This window comes from Muntiacus reevesi, chromosome 1 (assembly GCF_963930625.1).
Source record: "Muntiacus reevesi chromosome 1, mMunRee1.1, whole genome shotgun sequence".
In the NCBI taxonomy this organism is placed as follows: Eukaryota; Metazoa; Chordata; class Mammalia; order Artiodactyla; family Cervidae; genus Muntiacus; species Muntiacus reevesi.
The window spans coordinates 208,508,636-208,528,778 of NC_089249.1; the positions used below are offsets into that span (position 1 = coordinate 208,508,636).

Consider the following 20,143-nt stretch of genomic DNA (forward strand, 5'->3'; position numbering starts at 1 on the left):
AGCTCAAAAAGCCTTTAGCGCTTTTCTGTCACCCTTCTCTCAGACTTCTATCATCTTTTGATTTGTTTTGTCTGTTGCTGGATTCCATGCAAATGAGATTGTACGATATATGTTTTATATGTATGTGTCTGACTTTTCATTCAACAACATGTTTTTGAGATTTATACCTACACAGACAAACACACACTCATAGAATATAAACAGAAGCAAAGCAGATTTAAGATATAAATGTGTGAAAATATTTGTAGGAAACAAAACTATAACAGAGAAATAACACAGGAAAATTGAACAAGATCCAACAGGAAAGTATGTAACAAGCTAACAAAATTTAAACAAACAAAATCAACAAAACTTCAAGAAGAACAAAAAACCCAAAATAACCAAAATTTAAAACCAATCTGTCAACACACTAACACAACAGCAAAGAGAATTTGGAAACTGAGAGACAGAAAAATATCTAAAGAATAAGAAAATTTTGTAGAATGCATCTACATAAATTATACAAAATGCATTATTCAGGAAGAAAAATAGAAAACACAGAAAAAAAGATTAAAGAGCTAGACAATATAAAGAGCACTAATATGCATTTGATAAGGAAAAGAGAAAGAAAAGTGAGCAGAGGCAATAACTGAAAAAATAAATGAGAGAACTGATGAAAGATAACAAACCACAGAGTCAGGAGGAATGTAAATCCCAAACAGAGTAAATAGAAAGAAATTTATACTTGGACATATCGTAATGAAAGAACCAATGACAAAGACTTCAAATAAGGAAGCTGTAAAATCCCAGTGGAACAATTATAATCATAAAGATTATTATAAGAGAAAACAATCAACTTAGTTCTTAAGAGGCAAGATGGTAGGGTAAAGGCAGAGGCACTGAAATTAAATTGTGCTGGGTGTGAATCATAAATTCACTACTTGCTATATTTACTTAATCTTTTTGTACTTTTCAGTTCCCTCATTTACAAAAAAACAGATAAAATATTTTCTCATTTTATTTCTATACACATATATATGACTTAAAACAGCCCCTTCCATAGAGTGGAATTCTTTAGTTAACTATATTAACGTATATAACTATAAGATATAATAAAAAGGTACCCAAGTAGACAGTCACAAGTAAAATACATAATTCACTCAATCACTAATATTCCCTAGGTAAAAAGAGAAACCCAGATCTAATTTAGTAGAGTCAGTTCAGCTTGATTCTGATATTTACTAGCACTAAAATTTTATTGTGCCACCATACAAGACAAGTCACCTCACCATTGGATGAATTTTTCATTATTCATGAATGACAGGTTATTATGTAACTATAAACAAGATACATAATAACCTGTCATTTGTTGCATGGCAGGAGGCAGGAGGAGAAGGGGGTGACAGGATGAGATGGTTGGATGGCATCACCAACTCAATGGACATGAGTTTGAGCAAGCTTCAGGAGTTGGTGATGGACAGGGAAGCCTGGCGTGCTAGTCCATGGAGTCGCAGAGTCATGACTGAGTGACTGAACTGAACTGAACAAACAAGATATGAGACTGGTGGTTGAGATCAAGTTAACAAATTAACCTGAAGCAAACTATCAATATGAACTAAGGTAACATTAAATAAGTGTGTAAACTTTTATATGAGATATATAGCAAAACTGAAATTAGTCACTAAAGTTTGCTCTCTGAATGAACACCACTGTCATCAAATAAGGCCTTTGTACCAAGGTACAAAAATAAGATAGTACTGAAGGTATACAGATAAAACATGAAAAAATATATAAGGACATTACATATATATATATATATATATATACATATAATACACATATAAGTACACACACACACACACACATGCAAATATTTGGGAAGCTAAGTACCAACCATGGTTTAACAGTTTATATGAAAAATTTTCTGTCCTGCCAATACATTTTTGGATGAATCTGAGGCAAGCATAACTCTGTACCATACTTCAACCTCAAAATGCCACATGTAGATATAAAAATACTCCCAGTTTCCAAAAAAATACTGAATAACATCATTATTATATGTAGTTCTGATCACTGTGCTTTAATAAGGGACAAATCAAGGCAGAAAAATAATGTCAAAAAACAAAAGAAGAAAAAAAAAATAAGGGGACTTCCCCATTGGCTCAGTGCTAAAGAATCCACCTGCCAGTGCAGGGGACGTGGGTTCAATTCCTTGTCTGGGAAGATCCCACATTCTGTGGAGCAACTAAGCCCAAGCACCACAACTACTGCACCTGTGCTCTAGAGCCTGAGAACCACAACTACTGAGCTCACACACCACAGCTACATAAATCTGCTCATCTGGAGTTCATGCTCTGCAACAAAAGAAGCTACCGCAGTGAGAAGCCCACGCACCACAACACAGAGCAGCCCCTGCAAACAGCGACTAGAGAATGCCTTCACACAGCAACAAAGACTCCGTTTAACCAAAAATAAATTAGTAAATAAATTTAGGTTCCAGAATCAAAAAAAAAAAACTTCACATTAAAAAAAAAAATACGTGAACAGTGATACAGCATGAAGGTAAACTAAAACAAGTGACATATGTATGTACATAAGAAGGCTAACAGATGACATAGTACATGTTTAGTAAGGTATCAAAGATGTCAACAGGGTAAACAAGTTTCAAATCTGAAAATAACTGGAGCTAAGGGTCACCAGTTAATGACTGAAATTGACAAGTCAAGGTAAGCCTAGCGTGGCTCCTATTTTGACATAAAGATTTATTAGCCCTAACCTAAGTATCATTTCCATGCTCCCGTGAATGGAACTACTCACTACAAGCCATCAGTAACAAAGAATATAGAAACTGCCATCCTAGTGTGCACGTCCACTCCCAGCACCATTCAGTGTCTGCATCTTAGACCACTGGCCTAGACCATGGCCAAAGAAAAGTCAGCAGTGCCCATTCCTTGCATCCTGGCCTCCCTATTGTGATTCACACACACTAACTCCCCTTGTCATGACTACACACTCATGAGGGAACCTTGTGATTTCTTTTTGTAATTTTAGCTTAATATTCTATGTAGATCAGCCTACAGAAAGAAAACATGATTTATACTGTTGTGCGCATTCTGGACCCATAATAGTAAAATACCTTCACTTTAAGTTAGAAATTAACTCTTCTGAAATACTTACACCTGAGAGCTTGATTGACTAAGTGAATTGATGAATACTGTGAATCTAGTTCTGACTAACAGTGATAATTTTAATGAGACAACCTAACCAGATTTTCTGTCATAAAAATCAAGGACCAGAACTTAAACCTAGGTGAACTCATGCCAGGTAAATGCCAGTCCCAACTCACATGTCAGTGAGCCCATCTCAGAAGCACCACAACCCCTACTGCGCATTTTTATTTTCCAGAAAAAACAGGCAGCATTTGTTCGAGTGAAACTTGGTTTACACTCAGAAAGATACTTAAACTGTGCTTTTTAACTTAAAAACACAGTTTTCTATCTTATCCCCAAAGCTTTGTTTTTCCATTTCTCCAACTTGCCTCTTGCTTGAATAGTCTCTTCTGTAGTCACATTACCCTAATAACAGAGGTTATATTGGCAGAAACAAGATCAAGACTGGTAGGCAAGCTGGGAAAACCAAGCAAGCCATGCTCAACCTCAGGGAAACCTGACTGGCAAACCAAATAGAAAAGTTGCACCAGAACAAAGTTGTACGTCATAAAAATCCCCAGATCCCAACTATACAAAAAAAAAAAAAAAAAAAAAAGCTGCCTTACAGCTGTCATAGAAGGCTTCTTTAGGACTTCAAATCAGTCCCTTGGGAGTTTGCTTTCCTGGCTAACCTCCACCCACATCAAGAATTTCTGAATCCCTGAAGGTCGAGAAAGACCCAGTTTTACCAAACATAAAACACAAACAGAAAAGAAGATTTTGGAAGCTACCTGGAAATACATTTTCAAATAATGTAATCCTAAATATTAAAGACACTTTTGTCCAAATGCTTGAATCAGGAAGAAAAACCTTGCATTCTAACTTCTATCATATTAAAAATGCCAGTACATCAGCTTCCTCAAATTTGAAGCAGTGCCACATTTTAAGAATTCAATTCAATAATGCTGCCAAAGTAAAAAAATTACATTATTGTGACACAGATATCTTACATATACATTACCATACACTTGAGGGGTACGATGAGGCTAGAAGCTTAATAACAAAAGGTCAGTTATGCCTCGTACTTTCCAAATAAACACTTGTTATAAATGATATGGAAAAAACTAGTGAAAATACAACTTAACCATTAACAAGAAGATAATTGAAGAAAAATAAGAAACATGAACTTACCAATTTAATGGCCACATATTCATTTGTATACAAATTTTTCCCTTGAAAAAGAAAGAAAAATGTCAGATTCTCCCGGAAGTGAATTTTTAAAGATATATTATGTAAAACTGCTCTGGGGGGATAGGAGGAAAAGCACAGAATACATTTAAATAAAATATAGATTTTTGCTTCCAACTATTTAGCAGAAACCTCATTAACAGGGATATATTTAAATTTATGATCAACTCAGTAACATTTAGTATTTCACCTGGATTCAGAGAAAGAAGTAAGACTAACTAAGAAATACTTCAGCCTTTTTATTTAAAAAAAGAAAAAAAGAAAGAAAGAAAAACTCTTATTTTGTTAGAATACTGTGTACCACTTAGGAAGTAATCAATAGGCAAACACACTAAGTTTCAAAACCAGAAATGGCATACAGAAACAAGAATATACAATTCCTTTTTCAATCACCACCTCATTTTAAATCCTTTGTCATTATCAGATGTGATCTTAATAGGGCTCTTACACAATCTAGTAAATATGTAGAAAAATCTGGAATACATTTAAAATAAAATAAAATTTTAGAAATACTATTCAATAACTGGCTTTGACAAACTAGTTATTTACTCTGAGGGGAAGAAATGTTATTAGCAACTCACCTTAAAATCAAATTAAATTCCAGTTATTTTAAGAGTTAGATATAAGCCATAAAACAAGAAAAAATATTTATCAGCCCAGTATATAGAAGCCTTTCGAGCATTAAAAAAAAAAGGAAAAAGATTAAGAGATCAGAAGATTTTATACAGATTTGACAGTTTAAAACATTTTAAACTTTTTTAAGTCAAAAAACCTACACAAAGAACAGGTAGAAGACAATCAGAATAAAGATTTAACATAATTAATATGTAAAGAATCCAAGTAAATTACACTAATCATTGGCACCAGCAATTTGAAAATAATGTAGAAAATTCTACAGGGTCAGTATCTGTAGTTCAAGTAAAACACTATGGAGAATTACATATATAAAGATAATCTGATACATAAATTCATGTGCTGCTTTACAAGTAGAGCTAAAAGGATAAAAAAGAGAGCAGTATTAAATTTCTGAATTTCTGAAGAAAAGGAGAACAATGATAGTTGTTGTGTTTAACTGTGATAGTAAATGGCCCTGGTTACACTGACTACTGAATAAAATAGGTAATCATCAACTTTCCCACATGCAATTTTTTCCAACATAATACTCCTAACTTCATTTTATTCAGTAGCTGATGAATGGCAGTAAAACTCTAGACAAAATTTCAGTCTTGGATACTTTGCCACAGTGAGTAGTATTTTCACGTAAGACTCTTTGCCAAAAGCAATTTCACAGACCAGCCAGCGGCTCATAAGGCAAATTTGCCATAAAAAACAAGGAAAATAAAATTTTAAATAAACATTTAAAAGGACACAATGACACATGAAAAACTAGTTTAAAAAAAAACTTTTAAAGACTTTATTGTGAAAAATGAAAATATAAAAAACATTTAAAATTTGTGAAGATTCATGGTAATAGTTGTATTATGGTATATCTGAGAAAAGGTGATACTTTGTCACCTTTTGTCAAAGACAATCATTAAGGATTCAGGATCTCATACTGGATCTAAATTCTCTATGATATAAAAAAAAAAATTGCACTAAGTCTCTCCAGATTTCCCTGGAAATAAAATGAATAATCGAGGGACACTCTTACTGATTATCAATACATGTAACCTATATAAAGAAAGAAAGTGAAGTCACTCAGTTGTCTCCAATTCTTTGCAACCCCATGAACTGTAGCCTACCAGGCTCCTCCATCCATGGGATGTTCCAGGCAAGAGTACTGGAGTAGGTTGCCATTTCCTCCTCCAGATGTAACCTATATAACTGGTAATAAATCACTGCACTACATTTAAATGTTCCAACACATGCCCACTCCTTGTATTTCACCAAATCAACTAAGCTAGATACTGTACCAAATACAAAAACTGTCTCCATCATGTTCTCCACTATCAAACAGCAAAAATTTTGACCATTTTCAAGAAACTTACACTCATCAGGAATCATGTAACCATTTCTTTTGTGGGGGACACAAAGAGCTTGATTCTTCTTTAGCCTCCAACTTCTAATTGCATGATAAGCCTGGTAAAGACAGCATCAGAGAACAAGCAACTGTATCTCAATTAGCCAAAGTTGTTGTTGTTCAGTCACTAAGTCGTGTCTGACTTTTTGTAAGCCCATGGACTGCAGCACACCAGGCTTCCGTGTCCTTCACTATCTCCCAGAGTTTGCTGAAATTCATGTCCACTGAGTCAGTGATGCTATCTAACCATCTCATTCTCAGTCGCCCTCTTCTCCTCTTGCCCTCAATCTTTCCCAGCATCAGGATCTTTTCCAATGAGTCAGCTCTTCACATCAGGTGGCCAAAGTATTGGAGTTTTGGTTTCAACATCGGTCCTTCCAATGAATATTCAGGGTTGATCTCCTTTAGGATTGACTAGTTTGATTTCCTTGCAGTCCAAGGGACTCTCAAGAGTTCTTCTCCAACACCACAATTTGAAAGCATAAATTCTTCAGCACTCAGCCTTCTTTATGGTCCAACTCTCATTTCCATGCTTTGATCATATGGACTTTTGTTGGCAAAGTGATGCTTTTAAATATACGGTCTAGGTTTCTCATAGCTTTCCTTTCAAGGAGCAAGCATCTTTTAATTTCATGGCTGCAGCACTGTCCACAGTGATTTTGGAGCTCAAGAAAAGAAAACCTGTCAATGCTTCACACTATTTCCCTTCTATTTACCATGAGGTGATGGGACTGTAAAAATAACTAAATCATTTTGCTGTATGCCTAAAACTAACACAACACACAAACTATAATCCAATATAAAATGAAAAAAAACAATGAAAGCACTGCATCCGTGGAGAAATGAAACCAAACTGTCAATCATTCAAAGTCAAACTGTCAGCCAGTTTTTTTTTTATCTTTTAGAGCACTGAAACCAAATTGTCAACCAGTTATCTTACCCTTTAGGGCAAAACTGCCTTACGGCCAATGAGTTGTATGACCAAACAGCACGACTACTTGTGACAAAGAATGTCATGGCAAAAACAATGAGAACCACTGCCAAACTGTACAGTAGTGTCTGTTCATATAAATATTATAATGCTCTTCTGAGTTTTGTTCTTGTTTTATAAAAATGAGTGTGAAAAAAATGCTCATTCTAATGCTAAGTAGCATAAGTCTCACAAACCTATTACACTGATCACAAAGATGGAGATTAATAGGAATACCTAAGTGGTGTAAGCTAAGCTGTAGTCAAAGTACTCACTGAGCCCATAAATTAAAAAAAACTTTAGAAAACATACCATTTTTCGGCCAATTAGTTCAGCATTTAGATGTGACCATATATATTTTAAGAATACACGATGTATAAAATTGGCTTAGTGAATGAATTGATACAATGAAAAATTTAAATCTTGAGGAACACTTAAATCCTGAGTGTCTAACAAAGGAAAAATTTTTAGTTTAGAAATGGAATTTATATTTCATCAAGACATTACCATCTTCTCAGAATTATTTTGTACTGTATATGATATTTATTCATAACCACAGAGAAAAAATATTTATAGGACAAAAAGTTAAAAACAGATCCCATACAATGAAAATAAACAAAATACTTCTTCTAGCAATTTCACTGAACTTTGAAGGTTATAAAAATGAGCCATGATTGAATACTACCAATGCATTTTTGTCACTTTGCATAGTGCAGTTCAGTTACTCAGTCGTGTCCAACTCTTTGCAACCCCATGGACTGCAGCACGCCAGGCCCCCCTGTCCACCACCAACTCCCAGAGTTTACTCAAACTCATGTCCATTGAGTTAGTGATGCCATCCAACCATCTCATCCTCTGTCCTCCCCTTCTCCTCTCACCTTCAATCTTCCCCAGCATCAGGGTCTTTTCAAATGAGTCAGTTCTTCGCATCTGGTGGCCAAAGTACTAGAGTTTCAGCTTCAGCATCAATCCTTCCAATGAAGATTCAGGACTGATTTCCTTTAGGATGGACTGGTTGGATCTCCTTGCAGTCCAAGGGACTCAAGAGTCTTCTCCAACACCACTGTTCAAAAGCATCAATTCTTCAGCGCTCAGCTTTCTTTATAGTCCAACTCTCACGTCCATACATTTCTGGAAAACCATAGGTTTGACTAGATGGACCTTTGTTGGCAAAGTAATGTCTCTGCTTTTTAATATGTCGTCTAGGTTGGTTATAACTTTTCTTCCAGGGAGCAAGCGTCTTTTAATTTCATGGCTACAATCACTGTCTGCAGAGATTTTGGAGCACCCCAAAATGAAGTCTGTCACTGTTTCCATTGTTTCCCCATCTATGTGCCATGAAGTGATGGGACCAGATGCCACGATCTTAGTTTTCTGAATGTTGAGCTTTAAACCAACTTTTTCACTCTCCTCTTTCACTTTCATCAAGAAGCTCTTTAGTTCTTCTTTGCTTTCTGCCATAAACATTGTGTCATCCACATATCTGAGGTTATTGATATTTCTCCCAGCAATCTTGATTCCAGCTTGTGCTTCATCCAGTCCAGCATTTCTCATGGTGTACTCTGCATAGATGAACAAGCAGAGTGACAATATAAAGCCTTGATATATCAGTACTCCTTTTCTGATTTGGAACCAGTCTCATGTGTCATGTCCAGTTCTAACTGTTGCTTCTTGACCTGCATACAGATTTCTCAGGAGGCAAGTCTGGTGGTCTAGTATTCCCATCTCTTTCAGAATTTTCCAGTTTGTTGTGATCCACACAGTCAAAGGCTTTGGTGTAGTCAATAAAGCAGAAGTAGACATTTTTCCGGCACTCTCTTGCTTTTTCAATGTTTCACTTTGTATCATCATGCCCTTAAATAATCGGTTTTTAAATCCATATTTGGTATATATATGAACAAACTAACAATGTAAGTTCAATGCACAAAGTATATGCTTGTGGGTACAATACAAACAAGAGAGAGGAGTGTGTGTATAGAGGAAAACCAATTAAGAGAAGGCTCCAAGTAAACTGGTTCCAATTCACTAAAGTTTTAATCCAATTTCAAACGATGTTTCCAGTGGTGCTTTGTGCCATACTGAACTTGAAAAGATGTGTTTACCAATATCTGGATATTTGAATGGTCATTATTATAAAACTATTTTCTACAGAAACTCTATATATGGTTATATCAGGGATGACTAATCAACTAAAATACTCCTATTCACCTTCCTTAGGAAAAGAACGGCCTAAAATGGTTGTCCAGCTAGACTACATTTCTAGCCTCTTTCAACTTGGTGCAGACATGTGATTTTAAGTTCTAGATATGAGTCAACATAAGGTATGTCACTGCCCACTTGCAAGAATGAACATGTTCTCTTCTGGCCCTTTTGTTCTTGCTGGCCAGGTGTCTGGGAAACAGCAACAAGGGGAGTAAACAACTCACACATGGAGACTGAAGCCACATTCTGAGGATGCAGATACCCCGACAGCCCTTGGTGCTGTTCTTCTGGCCTGTGTTACGTGAGAAGGAAAGAAACTACTTTGCCTAACACCACTGTATGCTAGGATCTCTTTCTTAAAGCATCATAGCCTACTCCTTGTTACATTTTTCAGAAAAATTTTAAGCTTCAGCTACTAAATGTAGAAAAATCAAAAAACATAAAAAAGATGAATCCACCCAAATCTGTATATTTACTTGATATATACAGTAAGACCTGAAGAATTTTCAACAAAACAGTTCTTAAGCAAAAATAAAAAGTTATAAAAACTTCTGTGTCTACTTAATTATATCAAAATTTACGATATCTTACTTCAGATATGGTAATTCAAAAAACAATATATAACACCCTTGTTCTGTAGAGGAGCACTCTTCCCATAGAGTGAAAGGATTTGAGGTTTTTTGGCTTCTTTTTATTATTAAAGCAATGTTATATTAGCTGGTTTGTATTCCATACATTCTAGAATACATCTGCAGTAAGACGTCTATATGGTTGACCAGAAAGGTTTTTCTTCAGATGTTAAAGCCTCATAATATCCAGGAAAATAAAAAATGTATACAATATAACCCCACATTTTAGCTAGCTTTGTTCTGTCTCATTCTGTACCTGTTAAAAACATTTCCAAGGCATTTTGGTTAATTGTCTAAGCTAGGAATATATTCAGCATGCTGGATGGAAGCGCTACCACCAATTCAAGGATAAAATAAAACCAAAAATATCAATTCATCATTTTACAATTAAAAATACAGATAAAAATTATAGTACACATTTACTTAATTTTAGATTTTTTTTAAAAATTAACTATTTTCTTTTTAATCTCAAGGCAAATATTTTATGTTCAGCTTTCTTTCGTGTGTGTGTGTGTGTGTGTGTGTGTGTGTTAGCCGTTCAGTCGTGTTCACTTTCATGTGTGTGTGTGTTTGTTAGCCGTTCAGTCGTGTTCAACTCTTTCAGACCCCATGGACTATTGTGTGTGTGTGTGTGTGTGTGTGTGTGTGTGTGTGTGTGTGTGTGTGTGTGTGTGTGTGTTAGCCATTCGGTCACGTTCAACTCTTTGCGACCCCATGGACTATAGTGTGTGTGTGTGTGTGTGTGTTAGCCATTCAGTCATGTTCAACTCTTTGCGACCCCATGGACTATAGTGTGTGTGTGTGTGTGTGTGTGTGTGTGTGTGTGTTAGCCATTCAGTCATGTTCAACTCTTTGCGACCCCATGGACTATAGTGTGTGTGTGTGTGTGTGTGTGTGTGTGTGTGTTAGCCATTCAGTCATGTTCAACTCTTTGCGACCCCATGGACTATAGTGTGTGTGTGTGTGTGTGTGTGTGTGTGTGTGTGTGTGTGTTAGCCATTCAGTCACGTTCAACTCTTTGCGACCCCATGGACTATAGTGTGTGTGTGTGTGTGTGTGTGTGTGTGTGTGTGTGTGTGTGTGTGTGTGTGTTAGCCATTTCACGTTCAACTCTTTGCGACCCCATGGACTATAGTCTGCCAGGCTCCTCTGTCCATGGAATTCTCCAGGCAAGAGCACTGGAGGTGGGTTGCCATTTCCTTCTTTCTTTAGTGATCCTCTATAAAAGTACTTTCAACAGAGGGTAATACTGTCTCTCCTTGGGGCTTGTGGAAATGGCAGTGGGGGCTGCAGGGAAGGAATCTGGGGCTGTATATGGAGATGCAACTCCTGTTTAGTGTCCAAGAGGTCTGAAGTTCTAAATACCACACGATGTATGGGACAGTCTTCTACCAAACAAACAAAAACAAAAGACTGTCCAGCCCAAGATCCTAATAGCACCTGTTTTGACAAACACTTAACTATAACATATATACTCTATATTCTTTCTTACTCAATACTTATCACAAAAAACTTAGTGCCAGAAATCAATGTCTATTAACATGGTTTTAAAGAAAGCACTTTAAGAATTCAAACCAGATTTTAACATTAGCATGTTTATCCAGATTAAACATGTTTATTCACATTTATCATAGAAAAAATGATACTTATAACAACTCTTTCTGTACAGAGAAATCACCTGGAACCTTTTTAAAAGGGAATAAAACCTCCCTTTATTTAGTAGTCTACCAAGAAAGAAAAATGATTAAAATAATTATGCAAGTGGACATGTTACATGAATCATAAGTACTGAAACAGTAATATGTATAGATAAAACATTTAAATAAAATCTACAGAAATATACAATAAAAACCCACAGGTACAACTGAAAAAAAAAAAAAAACCCACAGGTAGATTAGATATAGATAGATAAATAGAAAGATGATGATGGACAGATGGATGGATAGACTAATAAGTCATCTTATCCCTAATTCCTGCTTATTCACAGACTGCAAAAAAAATGGGGGTATTTTGCTGTTTTTTTCAGTATACAGCATGTTAGTTTCAGTATATAGGAATAATACAGTTTTCTCATATGCCCTGGCTAAAATGTTCCACTAGATTCTTTGTTGTGTATACACACATATACCCACACACACATATACATACACACACACACACACAGATGTGTGTATATATATATAATAGTTATTTTGAAATAAATTATATGAAATCATTTTGAATAATAAATGCCAAAGTACTAGAGTACTATAGTCACATACACAGAGAGTGACAAAGTACAAATATATATGTCATAATATATAGCTAGAAAACTAATTTATATTAAAAAATTTAAATATACATACAACACGCTATAATCTTAATTAAGAACAAATATCTTGATATCCTTTAAAGGAGGAGAACAATCACTGCTTTCCTAAAACAGGCAAGGATAATGTTGGTTCTTTTATACTGTTATCTAAATTTAATCTTCACAGTAATTCAGGAAGCAGAAATAATTCCACTTTAAAGTGGACAAATATGAAGCCCCATGTGGTTAAATGACTTATGCGTTCCATAATGGCAGAGATAATTTTTATATTTTTCCAATGTATCATTAGTGTCTAATCATGCTTCATACATAATACTGCAGACATGTGATAAATTTTTAATGGATGGATGGGTGTAATTCAAGGTCAGACAAGTAAATAATCTGCTCTTTCTTTTAATGCCAAAATCAGAAACAGTTTAAGAATTTCAAAGTATCATTACAATATCTTTTAAAAAATAAAATATAATTTATACAACATTCACCCTTTCAAATACCTGAGTCCCTACTAAAATGCAGAAGAGTCTATCAGACACATCACATGTATAAAATGTCATTACCTTTTATTGGATTGCTTCATTCAAAGATTTAATGTACATTAACTACATAAAACAGTAATAAAATGAAGGAGTAACTAAAAATTAGAGTGTTTTTGGCCCAGATGTTAAAGAATCTGCCTGCAATGCAAGAGACTTGGATTCGATCCCCGGATTATAAAGATTCCATGGAGAAGTGAATGGCAACCCACTCCAGTATTCTTGCCTGGAGAACTCCATGGGCAGAGGAGCCTGGTGGGCTACAGTCCATGGGGGACTGACACTCAAAGAGTATCAGACTCTTTGAAACTAACACTTCACTTTCTTTCAGTGTTTTACAAGATGATAAAGAGAGGTAGTTTAATAGATGAACATACATTGTATATATTTTTATAATACCAAGGTTGAATCTAATGAAAATTGCATAGCTAAGTTTTTTCTTTTTATTTAAAGAAGTTTACACTTGTGCTGGTGCATTAACCAGACAGCCCTCAAGGAACCTCAATACTGACTCCCATAAAACCATGCTGTCCTCCTTCTTGTTTCTCTTCAATGAAGACAGCCACATCTTCATTGCACTAGGAGCTAAAAAGGCAGATTTGGATTGTGAGTCCATCATTAAATTGATGTGTGACGTTTGTCAAGAAACCTTCCCTGAGTTTCAAACGTCTTAAACGTAGAGTTAGGAGGTTAAACTAGACCGATGTTTCCCAAACTTACCTGATCTGAAGAATAAACTGAATCAGTACTTTGTGTCCCTTGGTAAGAATATAGATTTCTAAACCACTCTGGACATACATGGGGGAGAGGGGAATAAATTACGACACTGCAAACTGCACTGATTTTTGATGCAGTTTAAGGATATTACCTTAACTTTAAGCCATATGTATCCTCCTAAAGTAACCAGTTACTAAATGTTTTCCAATCAGAAAAGGTAGCCTAAATATCATTCCTAAAGAGTACACTGCAAAGACTCCCCTGGTATCTCTTTCAGCCTGCTAGGGCTTTTTCATTTACTTTCTTTTTTCTCTTAATCTGGATGGCTAATCTCAAGAAAACAGACACTGTACTAAGTAATGACCCACAAATGAAAATACAAGTACATAAGAAATTCTTAGTATCTGTATTCTTTAAAATTACCACAATGAAACAACTAAACAAGTAAATCATTTCATTAAAAAGTACCTTTCATTTAAAAAAAAAATGCTCCCATTATTATGGAATAAACAAAATAGTCTTACCTAATCGTAGTTCTCCAAAATTCCCACATCCAATTTTTTTTCCAACTCTAAAGTTAGGTCCAACCATTAAAACTCCAGAGGATGAAGAACCAGTTCCTCGAGTGTTATGTCCCAACCGACCACTAGGTCGTGCCATTCTATCATCTGATTTGTCCTTGTCTTTCTTTTTATTTTCCATATCAAGTTTGCGGTACTCCACTTTGAATTCTTTAATCAAGACAAGCACACTGAAATAGGGTATCGTGAGAACTGGTACATCACTAGGTAACTGTACCAGGTAGGTGATGTTAACATTCAAACTGCAGTAGGTAGTCAATGAACTGGCGCGTGTTCATCCCATTCGTAAAATTTTTCTCAGCTATCTTTTCAGCAGAACATGTCTTCAGAATTATTTTTTCAATGATGTGAGCTGATATTGATAGAGAGCTAGAATATTAAGAAAAGAAAACTAGTCAACTTAGAATTAAAAACCATGTTTCAGAAATTAATAACATAATAAAAGTTCAGGCAATGGACTTAATGCCCACTGAAATCAAACCTCAGCAGACTCTTAATCATTACCCTTCATTCCTATACTTTAATACCAAAGAGATCACAAAAACAAAACCAAACAAAATCAGTGATTTGCTTACTTTTAAAAAAATAAATAAAAATAACAAAAATGTATTAATTCATAAGCCAATATATATTCACCAGCCTAGACCTTCCAGCTTAGAATCATTTCAATTAAAAAAAAAAAAAAAAAAATTCAAAGAATTCCAGTAAGTCAATACAGGAATATCAATTTAAAAGCAAGAAAAGAGAATACATTTTGCAAATTAGTAAAAGAGTTTAATATTTTTCACATGTTCATACATTTAATATTTTTCAAGGGCTTTTCAAATATACATCTTATTTGATCTTCATTTATTCAAATACTTGTAACCACACATGGGAATGAGCAGTCACAACAAGGTTTGAAATAAATAGTACCTTTCTGATTAATTTTAGCAACCCACCAAATATGCAATTATTTCTAACCTCCAATCTATTTATAAAGTTTCTTATTATATCTTCCATGCGTAATATTGCAGATGAAATGTAAGCATCCGTTTGGTTTAAGTAAAATTTAATGAGTTTTACATATACTGTTTACTTTCTACAATAGAGTAACTAATACTGAACTTCCCCCCCTGCTGTAAATAAGTATGAAAACGGACAAATATTTTCAGGCATTGAATAATAGGTAGAGCAAACTGTGATCTGTGAGAAAATAGAAACACAGAAGGTGAATTCCACCTTCACTCAAGATCTCCAGCAAGGGACAGTTTTCTGACTACAGCACAGGGAAGTGGAGACTCAGGCGGTGCCCAAGGATCACAGATCAGAGTCTGGGGTGTTGAAGCTGGTGGAACTTGCAGGACAGTACTGAAGGTGAGAGGTACAGTTTTAGGGGTAGGAGGTGACAGGGCCGAAACAAGGCCTGTTAAATAAAGAATGGGGTTAAATAAACAATGGAGACACCAAAGGCTGTAGAGTGCCAGGATATCTTAAAGTTCTTACCTAGTCATGGTGGAGGAACCTCATTAATATCCCAGAATTCAGCTGAGATACCAGAAAGACCAAGTCTTAACAGTAAGGATCATACTATAGAGTAAGGACTACTTAGCAGGGCCCACCTAGAGCCTAAAACCAAGCCTAGAGAGGATTAAGAATATCTCCAACTACACTAACTGCATTCCAGAATGAAACCTGACATAATTAAAAAGACAGAGGGAGAAAAAACAAAAACAGACTTTCAACAACATTGAATTCATAATGTCTGGCATACAGTTAAAAAAATTACCAGACATGAAAATAATTAGTAAATGTGACATGCAGTCAGAAATAAAGCTATCAAAGGAAACAAACTCCAAGATGACCCTGATGCTGAAATGAGAAGACAGGACTTCAAAACTACTAAGTAGCTATTAAAGTTCTACTACATTAAAGGAGAACGGAACAGAAAAAACATCTGAAGAAATAATGGTTGAAAATTTCCCAAATTCACTGAAAAACATTCACCTACAAAAATGGGGAAACTCAGCAACTCCATAAAGAATCAATACAAAGAAAATTAAACCTAGCTACATCAAAGTGCAAAAACCCAAAAATTAAGGGAAAGTCCTGAAAGCAGACAGAGGAAAAACTACACAACACACAGGTGAACTTCAAAACCTATCAGAAATAATGGAGACCAAAAAGAAAATGGGAGAATATGTTCAAAGCAATGGAAGGAGGAAAAGAACTCTCAACCAAGAACAAGACACCCAATAAAATTAGTCTTTAAAACTGAAAATCAAAGAAAGTCATTTTCGGATGAAGGAAGCTAAGAATAGACACTAGCACACTGCCACAAAAAATACTTTTCAAATAATCCATTAAGCTTAATTAAATCACATGATACCAGATAGAAATGTGAAACTTTACGAAGAAATGAGGAACACTAGAAATGGGAAATGCATAGGTATTCATTTCCTTAAAAGATAAAATTACTTGTTAAAGCACAAATAATTTCTTAGTGTCATTTATAAGATATGGGGAAGTAGAATAAATATATGATAACAGAAATGGCAGGGGCAGCAAGCAAACGGAATTATATTAAGATTCTTATATTTGTTAAGAATAAAGTAGTTAAATATTAATTTTAAATGGCAGGGCAGACAGTAAATGGAACTACATTATTTTTTAAGATTCTTATATTTGTTAAGAATGAGTGGTTCAATATTAATTTTAAGCAGCCCATGACAAATTAAAAATGCATATTGTAATACCCAGACCAAACACTAAAAATTAACTGCAGTAGAAACAGCTAAAAAGTAAATACAAGAAATAAAGTAGGATGATAAACATTTGATTAAAACAAGAGAATTAAAAGAGATATGATACAAAAAGGAAAACACCAAGAGAATAGACTTAAAACATACTTATAATGAAAATGGATCATATTCTCTCCATAAAAAGCAAAAAGACTTTAAAAAAGAAAAAAATCAAGATCCAACTATACACTGTCTCTAAGAAACAACTTTACATACAAAGACACAAACTAAAACTGAAATAATAGAAAGATACACTACGCAAACATCCTCATTTGCAGATGACACCACTCTTACAGCAGAAAGTGAACAAGAACTAAAGAGCCTCTTGATGAAGGTGAAAGAGAAGAGTGAAAAAGCTAGCTCAAAACTCAACATTCAAAAAACTAAGATCATGGCATCCTGTCCCATTACTTCATGGCAAGTAGACGGGAAAACAATGGATACAGTGACAGACTTTACTTTCTTGGACTCGAAATCACTGCAGATGGTGACTGCAGCCATGAAATTAAGACACACTTGCTCCTTGGAAGAAAAGCTATGACCAACCTAGACAGAAATATTAAAGAGCAGAGATGTTACTTTGCCAACTAAGGTCCATATAGTCAAAGCTGTAGTTTTTTCAGTAGTTGTGTATGAATGTGCGAGTTGGACCATAAAGAAGGCCGAGTTGATGAAGAATTGATGCTTTTGAACTGTGGTGTCAGAGAAAACTCTTGAGAGTACCTTGGTCTGCAAAGAGATCAAACCAGTCAATCCTAAAGGAAGTCAATCCTGAACATTCATTGGAAGGGCTGATGCTGAAGTTGAAGTGCCAATACTTTTGGCTACCTGATGCAAAGAGCTGACTCATTAGAAAAGACCTTGATGCTGGGAAAGACTGAAGGCAGGAGGAGAAGGGGATGACAGAGCACGAGATGGTTGGATGGCATCACCAACTCAATGGACAAGTCTGAGCTAGGATAGGGAAGCCTGGTGTGCTGAGCCCATGGGGTCGCAAACAGGTGCACGTGACTAAACAACTGAACAACAACAACAATGCAAACATCAAGTATATTAAGCTTCAGAGGCTGTAACATTATCATACAAAGTAAACACCAAAACAAGGGAGACTCCCCAAAGATACAGAGATCGATTTCATAGTAACAGAAATATCAACTCAACAGAAAAACGTGAAAAATCACAAAAGTGACATATAAATGAGCAAAATGAAGGAAAGACTTTAAAAACAAGGATTAGTTTGAAATAACTGTTTGCAAAAGACAATCATAGTTGAAATGTTAACACTGTTGTTTCACTGCTGTTTGATAAAGTAGAGGACAAAAATAACAGTATGAATATTGAAACAGTAGATCTAAATATCATCAACTACCCTGAACTGACATTTATAAAATACAATATCCCAAAACTGAAGAATAATATTTCCTTTCAAAAAATGTTAATCAAGAAAGATCATATGCTATCATTATTTAAGTCTCAAATAACTAAAACGTTAAAGTATACTCTCTGATCTAGTATTTCTAATATTAGAAATGTTAAGATTCAATATTTGAAATAAATTCAACAAATTAACAGGAAAAAAAAGAAAGTATCTCAACAGACAATAACATGTATTTGAAAAAATTCAACCCATTAAGGTTTAAAACTTCTCAGTAAACCAGAAAGAGAATCAAATATCAACCTAATAAAAGGGTTTTTCCTAAAAAAAAAAAAAAGATAGCCAACATCTTACTTATATGGTAAAACACTGAATAATCCAGACTAGGAGAAAACAAAAGAATGTTTGCTCTCAAATCTCCCATTCAGCACATTGAACAGAAGAACTAGCCTGTACAATAAGCTAAGAAAAGATGCAAAAGGCATGAAAAGTGAAGAGGAAGAGGCTAAACTACTGTTACTCACAGACATTATAACTGTGTGTGCAGAAAACCTTATAGGGAGACATCATCAAGAGGGCAACATAGGTCATTCCCAACTTCAGTCCCCTTCACAAGACCACCAACTAGCAACTATCCACAGACAAGACACCACTGAAACAAATTCCCAGAACCCAGGGCTGAGGCCAAAGCACCCTCCTGAAGCAGAGAGGCAGAAAAGGGCAAGAGGAGTGGCTGCACTCTGACCACACTGGCCCTCCCCCAAGGCTGGCACAGCATCACACCCACAGGGCCCTCAAGCCTATGGTTTCCCCAGCGGGAAAATGAGAGTCCAAGGTGGACCTCCAGCTGCCCCAGTCTGGCACGACACTTCCTGGGAGGCCCACTCTGGTCTTGCCTCACCGTAATCACTGTGGGAATCATTAGGGGGAAAAACGAAAAACCTCAACAGAACAATAGTAAAGATACGCAATCAGTAATCAAAAACCTCCCAAGAAAGAAAAGTCCAGGCAAGAATGAGGAACAATTAGAACTCTCAATTCCTAATGGGAATATAAAATAGTACAACTTTGATTCTAAGAAAGTTTGATAGTTTATTCTAAGTAAAATATACACCTATCTGATGACCTAACAATATGACTCTTAGGTAGTTACTCAACAGAAATGAAAACATAATTTAGAGAAAGATTTGTACACCTGTATTTATAGCAGCCTAAATCAATAACAGCCAAAATTGAAAACAATCCTAATGTCTATTAACAGGAGAACAGATATACAAACTGAGATATTCATTCAGTGGAATATTACTCAGTAAATAAAAATGAAAGAACTGTTGATACATGTAACAATATGGATGAATCTCTCAGATATGAGACTGAGACAAGTCAGGCACAAATGAGTACATATTACACAATTCTAGTCAAATGAAGTTCTAGAATCAGCAAGAATAAGTTATGGTGATAGAAAACAGATCAGTTGTTGCCAAGAGTGGTTGAAAGCTTGGAAAGTGGCATCAGTTCAATTCAGTCATTCAGTCATGTCCAACTCTTTTCAACTCCATGAACTGCAGCACGCCAGGCCTCCCTGTCCATCACAAACTCCCAGAGTTTACTCAAACTCATGTCCATCGAGTCAGTGACACCATCCAGCC

The 20,143-nt window shown here is 35.3% G+C and overlaps 1 protein-coding gene across 7 annotated transcripts in view; it reads right to left on the reverse strand.

The window, feature by feature from the left end:
* CSNK1G3 (casein kinase 1 gamma 3) overlaps positions 1–20,143 on the reverse strand; it is a 121,811-nt gene that overhangs the window by 69,313 nt on the left and 32,355 nt on the right. For all 7 annotated transcript variants that reach the window (XM_065918206.1, XM_065918202.1, XM_065918207.1 and 4 more), the window contains exons 2-3: positions 14,283–14,708; positions 4,320–4,360 (exon numbers count right to left, since the gene is read on the reverse strand). In XM_065918206.1, the coding sequence (XP_065774278.1) occupies positions 4,320–4,360; positions 14,283–14,460 (219 nt within the window). In that variant the 5' untranslated portion in view covers positions 14,461–14,708. The remainder of the gene's footprint in view (positions 1–4,319; positions 4,361–14,282; positions 14,709–20,143) is intronic.